The 7,859-nt window shown below is 40.7% G+C and overlaps 1 protein-coding gene across 1 annotated transcript in view; it reads left to right on the top strand.

Moving 5' to 3' along the window:
• Window positions 1–7,246, top strand: part of EOGT (EGF domain-specific O-linked N-acetylglucosamine (GlcNAc) transferase) — a 38,047-nt gene extending 30,801 nt beyond the window's left edge. The window contains exons 14-17 of the mRNA XM_011970921.1: window positions 1,809–1,870; window positions 4,803–4,922; window positions 6,156–6,258; window positions 6,829–7,246. Coding sequence (XP_011826311.1) covers window positions 1,809–1,870; window positions 4,803–4,922; window positions 6,156–6,258; window positions 6,829–6,975 — 432 coding nt within the window. The 3' untranslated portion in view covers window positions 6,976–7,246. The remainder of the gene's footprint in view (window positions 1–1,808; window positions 1,871–4,802; window positions 4,923–6,155; window positions 6,259–6,828) is intronic.
• The last annotated feature ends 613 nt before the right edge of the window (window positions 7,247–7,859 follow it).

Here is a 7,859-nt window from a genome sequence, read left to right as displayed (position 1 = left end):
CAGGAGATCGAGACCATGGTGAAACCCCGTCTCTACTAAAAATACAAAAAAAAATGAGCCGGGCGCGGTGGCGGGCGCCTGTAGTTCCAGCCATTGGGAAGGCTGAGGCAGGAGAATGGCGTGAACCCAGGAGGCGGAGCTTGCAGTGAGCCAAGATCGTGCCACTGCACTCCAGCCTGGGCAACAGAGGGAGACTCAAAAAAAAAAAAAAAAAAAAAAAAAAGACCAACGCTTACGCCATCTGCCATCTCTCCTGTAAAACAGAATGCTAATCTTCTTACCCCTTCAACTCTTCGTAAGAGTTCAGGGGCTGTCTGGAGAGAAATTTCCAGTCACGACTGTGTGTGTGTGTGTGTGTGTGTGTGTATGTGTGTGTGAGTGACATGGGGGGGATTCAGTCTTGGTCACTGCTTGTTGCTTTCTGTAAGCAGGACAATAGAGCGCACTGGTTAAGAAGGTTAAGAACACAGGTTCTGGGGTCAGAAGACCTAGATTTATTTTTGGCTGTGCATTTGGGAGCTGTGAGATCCTGAGAAAGTTATTTCACTTCTCTGAGCCTATCTTGTGTAATTTATCAAGTGGGCATAGTACTAATACTTACTTGGTATGATTTTTTTTTTTTCAGACAGAGTTTTGCTCTTGTTGCCCAGGCTGGAGTGCAATGGCATGATCTCGCTCACTGTAACCTCTATCTCTTGGGTTCAAGTGATTCTCCTCTCTTAGCCTCCTGAATAGCTGGGATTACAGGCATGCGCCACCACACACAGCTAATTTTGTATTTTTAGTAGAGATGGGATTTCACCATGTTGGTCAGGTTGGCTTCGAACTCCTGACCTCAGGTGATCTGCCCACCTTGGCCTCCCAAAGTACTGGGATTATAGGCGTGAGCCACTGCGTCTGGCCACTGGTATGATTCTTATGAGGATTAAGTGAAGTAAGCCTAATGACACACTTAGAAATGCCAGCACCACTTATATGCCCCTTCAATGATACATGCAACTGTTGATGTAGCTATTGCAGTGTAGTGCATGCCACAAGGCAACATGATTCAGGTGCAGACATTTCTGAATGGTGGTGATCCTCTATGGCCTAATTGTGAGGGACAGAGAACCATGACTATATTTTTCATAACAGATTAGCAATGCTTTGTTACTTTCTTTTTTTTTTTTTTTTTTTTGTATTTTTTTTAGTAGAGACGGGGTTTCACCATGTTAGCCAGGATGGTCTCGATCTCCTGACCTCGTGATCCGCCCGCCTCGGCCTCCCAAAGTGCTGGGATTACAGGCTTGAGCCACCGCGCCCGGCCTGCTTTGTTACTTTCTGTTTGCTAGAAGAGTAATAGTTTTTCTATGTAGAAGTACTGAAAATGTTTTTCTGCCAAGACCTTAGTATTTTCAGAGGATGAGGTTCAAAGCACTAGTGGTTTGTCTGAAATGAGATAATGGATGGGACAAAAACCCTTAAGGTAAAGGCTGGAGTAACAGTTAATGATTAGTGTATTTCTGTGCCTAGCACTTGGCTTCCATCAATTTTCTTTTCCTTTCAGCCTCACAACAACACAGTGCATTGGTATTGAGGGAGGTAGAGTCATGTGTTCACAGGTGGAGCCTGGATTTGAACTTAATGACAGTTCAAAACTGTTGACCCAAATGATATTTATTTATTTTCTTTTTATTTGTTGTTGTCGTTACAAAATGATATTTAATCTCTGAAATAGTATATGCAAAAAAAGAAATTTTAGGACTCATAAAGGAAAAACAGAAGAGAAAGAAGGAAAAGAGATGCTAAATGTTTCTCTTTTTTCCCAGCTTGTAAATGCACTGAAAACAGTACCTACATTTGAAGTCCAGATTGTTGATTACAAGTATAGGTAAGTAATAGCCAATCTCAGCAGACACTGTCAACTTTTGCTTGGATGAGGTCAAGGGGGCTAGAAAGCGTTTTTCCAGTGGGAGTCATTGGCATTTGTAGGCCCAGAAGGGACAAGTAGATCTTATAAATGAATGAAATGGGCAGGTGAGGGCCCTGGGAACAAGGGCAGTTACTCTTTTTCTTTCTGGGGCCTGATGTTGGGACTCCATCTCCTTATTCAAAAGAAGTGATGAATTCAGATTTTCATTTAAAATTTCAGAAATTGTTTGTTTGTTTGTTTGTTTGTTTTTGAGACAGAGTATTGCTCCATCGCCCAGGCTGGAGTGCAGTGGTGCCACCTCGGCTCACTGTAACCTCCACCTCCTGGGTTGAAGTATTTCTTCTGCCTCTGCCTCCCGAGTAACTGGGACTACAGGCATGTGCCACCATGTCCGGCTAATTTTTATATTTTCAGTATGGATGAGGTTTCACCATGTTAGCCAGGCTGGTCTTGAAGTCCTGACCTCAAGTGATCCGCCCACCTCTGCCTCCCAAAGTGCTGCGATTACAGGCATGAGCCACCACACTCGGCCTAAAATTTCATAATTTTAAAAAATTAGGAGATTGGATACGGTGGCTCATGCCTGTAATCCTAGCATTTTGGAGGCCGAGAAGGGCGGATTGCCTGAGCTCAGGAGTTGGAAACCAGCTTGGGCAACATGGTGAAACCCATCTCTACTAAAAAATACAAAAAATGAGCTGCGTGTGGCAGCATGTGCCTGTAGTCTCAGCTATTCAGGATGCTGAGGCAGGAGAATGGCTTGAACCTGGGAGGTGGAAGTTGCAGTGAGCTGACATCGCACCATTGCACTCCAGCCTGTGTGACAGTACGAGACTCCGTCTCCAAAAAATAAAAAAAAAAATTAAAAAAAGGGCAACTAGTTCAAAATTTACAGATGTTATAAACCTAATTTGCCCTGCCTGCTGCCAGATTTCAACATCTGACTGAAAATTATTTATATGGGGATAATTTGAGGGTCAGAATAACATGAAATTTTAAAAAAATGTTATGAAATATTTACATTTCTTTTAAAACTCTTAATACGACTAAAAGACTTGGACAGAATATGTCTATTATTCACAGTTTAGGTAATTCCTGTTGCTAGAATTACATCTTACTGGTAAAAGTAGTACATGTTTCTGGTTGAAAAAGTCAAGTAGTATAGAAAAGATCAAAAGGAAAAGTGAAAACTTTTGTGTCCATGTCCACCTGCAATCACAGCTGTGTTTCCCAAATCTAACACTATGAAGACTTTCCAGTTAAAAGAAGTACACGTCCCAGCATGTGGGTATCTAATATAGATACACTTAATTTCAGAGAATGTAAGCATGGGAGCTTTGCACTTCATTCATCATACATTAGTTCATTTGTGCAGTAAATCTCTACTGGGGACCCATGAGCTGGTCGCCAGTCTCAGCAGTATGAATCCCATCCCATTATGGCGGATGGCATAGCCCTGGTCTTGAGGATCTCAGACACTGAATAGACATAAATAGCAATCGTAAAAACAGCTATTATTTATCTCATCTCATGCTTTCAACAGTCTTCTGAGTTGGCCCATCCAGTCCCATTTTACAGATTATACTCTGCAGTGCTGAAGAAATGTTGTGTCAGTGTTGCTTGAAGAAATGAGTGAGCCAAGATGGGGCCCCCACATCAGTCCCAAAACCATTCACTGAGATGAGGCTGGGAAGAAATGGAAGGAACTGGGGAGGACACCTCTGAGGTTGTATCATTGACTGGCTTTTAAGGATATGTTGTAGTTTCTCAGATAAGCAAGAATGACAATGAATTCGTATCTTGCCAGTCTGCGGGAAATATTAGTAACATGTTAGCATGGGGATTGGTGAGTGCTGACCACAGGCGTTTCCACAACTGGCAGCTCCAGGGGTATGTTCATCTGGGTGAATGGCCGTCCTTCCCTTGGCACCAGTTCACATTCCTGGAGAAACTGAGGCACATGTTCTCATTGCGATGCATATACACATGGAGCTGTCTTCCTTTTCCTCTGCGGAGTTTTGTTATTAGCTGGTGTAAAAGGGAATTCACCTTCCCTTCTTAGATCCAAAATAATCTTGATCATTTCTTTTTCTTTACTTTGGGTAAAATGGGGCTGGGAGATCTCATTTCTTTCTGTTTATTCAGAGTGTCACCCTTATTCCAGCATTTCTCCCTAGCCTCACCTCAGTGAACTGTTTGGGGACTGATTTTTGGTTCAAGGGTTACACACTTATTAGTGTCTTGGATTTAGAGAACACTTGTACAGTCCTAACATGCATAAAATTGTGTATTTGTCTGTTCCAAAGGCAGGATAATGCCTTGATGGTATCTGAGATAATTTTGGATGTACCCAGCTGGCATTAAAAAACTTAAATCACACAAGGAGAAATTTTTCTTTTTGAGAAGTCCTTATATTATCCTAAGGAAATAGTTTTTAATTTAGTGCTAGCGTGTCATAACATCTCTTTAACACTTGCCAATTTCTCTTTTTCATGAAGAAAGAGCAGGCCTCAGGCTCTGAGCTTTGTCTTGCAATAGTATCTATCTCGATTTGAACACTACTTAGTTTGATTGTGTCAATTTTTACAATTTTGTTAATGTCATATGTCACTGATTTTCCATTTAAGACAGATATTAAAGTTTCCTTTAAAACTAAATATGCTTAAACCTAAAAGGATAGGTGAGCTTACTTAGAAAATATGTTAAATTATTAAGAAATTTATTAATTACTAGAGAGCACTTGAAATTGGCAAAAATGCTTCTAAAAATGGAATGTGGTTTAAATGGGCAATACACTTTTATAAATATCCTTACTGTGAAGCATGAACTAACTCAACCTGATACTTCTCTCTTCTCCCCATCTCTCTTGTGTTACTCTGTATGTTGACAGAGAACTTGGGTTTTTGGATCAACTGAGGATCACACACAACACAGACATATTTATTGGAATGCATGGAGCTGGTCTGACCCATTTACTTTTCCTTCCAGACTGGGCTGCTGTATTTGAACTGTAAGTGTTTGGAAGCAGTCTTACATTGAAGCAACTGATAATGCTTTTTATGCATGCTAAGGCTTTCATTCTGAGCATCAAAAGGCTTAATATTTAATCATTCAAAAACAGAAGTCACATCATATAGACATCTGGAAAGAAAAAAGGCCTGAAGCTAAAAATACAAAGTCCATAGCCTGCCATTGCGCTTAGTAAGCCAACTACCCCTTCATCTTCCCATCCCCAGCATGATACGGAAGATGTGAATCTGTGGTTTCCTTATTCCGAGTTTGTTCCCGCATACCTCCCAAACTCTGAGCGTCTTCTTGCAAACAGTGTAGTTATTGTGTTAAAAGAAAGCATTTATGGCTCATGCACAACATAGCTCCAAAACACAAGCCAATCACTTCACTTAGTGCTTGCTGATCCCATACACAGGGAAACTGAGGCCCTTGGGTGCTAGTGACTTGCCCAGGGCATGCTTTTAACTCAGTGGTTCGTTTATGGAGACATGGCCTTCTGTCTCATAATAATTCTGCTATTGACACTGTGTTCCATTTTAGGTCTTGAGACACTAATAACAGTTACTGTTACCTGTTTCCCCCCATTATGCTAAATATCTGGATTCTATGGTTTCATTTGAAAAATGATTTGACTCTGTATTTATATAGGAGGCTATTTAGGAAAAAAAGTTGTCATGAACTTCCAATGCCCTGCAAAACATTTCAAAAATACATATGATATATGTAGAGAAATAGCCAGATAATGGATTCTGTCTCTGTCATTTCTCCTATAGAGAGAGAAGGAAGGATGGAAAAAAGGAGAGAGAAGGAAGGGAAATGTAACTGAGAAAACTCAAGCCTTAGAGTCTAATGGACCTGGGTTCTACTTTTGCATCCTTCACTATTTAGTTATATGACCTTGGAAGTGTTACCTATCCCCCTTGCCACCTAAATACATTTGAAGACAGAGGTATTATAAGGTGATGTCAAGTTCATAGGCAGCAGGCCCTACTGAACAAGGTCAGTTCTTTCCATTCCATGACCCTATTTTGTTTTTTAAAAGTTAAGTTCATTTAGTTCAGAGAATATTTTCACTTTCTCTTCCTCAGTCTTGTTTACTATCTTCCTCAGTCTTGTTTACAACCTTTTGCAAGGACATATTTGGGAGCTGCGTTTTATTTTCACAGAGAGTTGTTGATTTGGCAGAAACCTTGGACAAAAGCCTCATGTTGTGACACCCTTGTGTCCTTAGGTACAACTGTGAAGATGAACGCTGTTACTTAGACTTGGCCAGGCTGAGAGGCATTCACTACATCACTTGGCAAAGGCAGAACAAAGTCTTTCCTCAGGATAAGGTAAAGTTCAGTCACAAAACTTACCTTGCTTCATTTTTAATTGGTTTAAAGTATCCAATTATTGATATGAAAAACAGTTATTGAACTCGAGTGCTGCAAAGATAAACTGTTCTCTGGAATACTGAATTGTTTTATTTTATATTTGCAAATAGGAGAAAAGGGGGAATCAAGCAACCTGTATCTTTAATGTTGTAAAGGCAGCTTCGTGAAATTTGAGCTTAGAAAAATCTATTAGATTATATAGAGAGAGGGGATCAAGAAGCAACAGCCCTGTGGGCAAATCCAGCCCATGACATGTTTTTGTAAAGAAAGCACAGTCATGCCTGTCTGTTTATGCGCTGTCTCTAGTTGTTTGTGCACTTCAGTGACAGAGTGGAGTAACTGTGACTGAGACCTTAGAGTCAGCAGAGCTGAAAATATTTATCTTCTGGCCCTTAACAGGAAAAGTTTGCTGGTCTCTGATGTAGAACATAAATTAGTTGCCTTAGCCAAAGTAACATAATTTTCTTGCTGTAGAGAAAACCATGCCCTTAGTGAGTTGTGGATTCGTGTTTTGGTTTGTTTTCGCAGGGCCACCATCCAACCCTGGGGGAGCACCCGAAGTTCACCAACTACTCTTTCGATGTAGAAGAATTTATGTATCTTGTCCTTCAGGCTGCAGACCACGTATTGCAACACCCAAAGTGGCCATTTAAGAAGAAACGTGATGAGCTATAAATATGTTGAGTCTGTTTGCAAAAAGAGAGTGTTTAAACACTCCAACACCCAGACTTAGAATTAAATCAGTAAAGCAATCTGTTATTTCCTATCCCTGAATTACCTTTTCTATGCCAAAACATACCTTCAGGATATTGTTATGTGTTTTGTAGACGTTAAGTGTTTCATGTGGTTTTTGTGTCATTGCTATTTATCAATAGCAATAATTTTGCACTGAAATCTTTTTATAGTTCAAAAATTGAGCATGGACTCCCTGGTACACTTTACCTTTCTTTCTTTTTTTTTCCTGAAACAGAAAAAAAAAATCCTAATAGATATATATAACCTAATAGATTTTTCTAAGCCCAAATTTCATGAAGCTGACTTTATAACATTAAAGATATAGGTTGCTTAACTCCAGGCTGGAGTGCAGTGGTATGATCTCAGTTTGTGCAACCTCCACCTCCCAGGTTCAAGCGATTCTTTTGCCTCAGCCACCTGAGTAGCTGGGATTACAGCCTGCACCACCACACCTGGCTAATTTTTTTTTTTTTTTTTTGAGACACAGTTTCACTCTATCACCCAGGCTGGACTGCAGTGGCATGATCTCAGCTCACTGCAACCTCTGCCTTCTGGGTTCAAGTGATTCTTGTGCCTCAGCCTCCCAAGTAGGTGGGATTAGAGGCGTGTACCACCACGCCTGGTTAATTTTTGTATTTTTGATAGAGACCGGGTTTTACCATGTTGGCCAGGCTGGTCTTGAACTCTGGGTTCAAGAAATCCTCTCACCTTGGCCTCCCAAAGTGCTGGGATTACAGGTGTGAGTCACCACGCATGGCCCTGAACTTTCTCTTTTTACGGATACCAAAGTTTTCAACTTTTTCAGCTTTAGAATTTGTAAATAT

This window comes from Mandrillus leucophaeus, unplaced genomic scaffold (genome assembly GCF_000951045.1).
Source record: "Mandrillus leucophaeus isolate KB7577 unplaced genomic scaffold, Mleu.le_1.0 Scaffold121, whole genome shotgun sequence".
NCBI classification, from domain to species: Eukaryota; Metazoa; Chordata; class Mammalia; order Primates; family Cercopithecidae; genus Mandrillus; species Mandrillus leucophaeus.
This window is presented reverse-complemented; position numbering and strand designations above follow the sequence as displayed.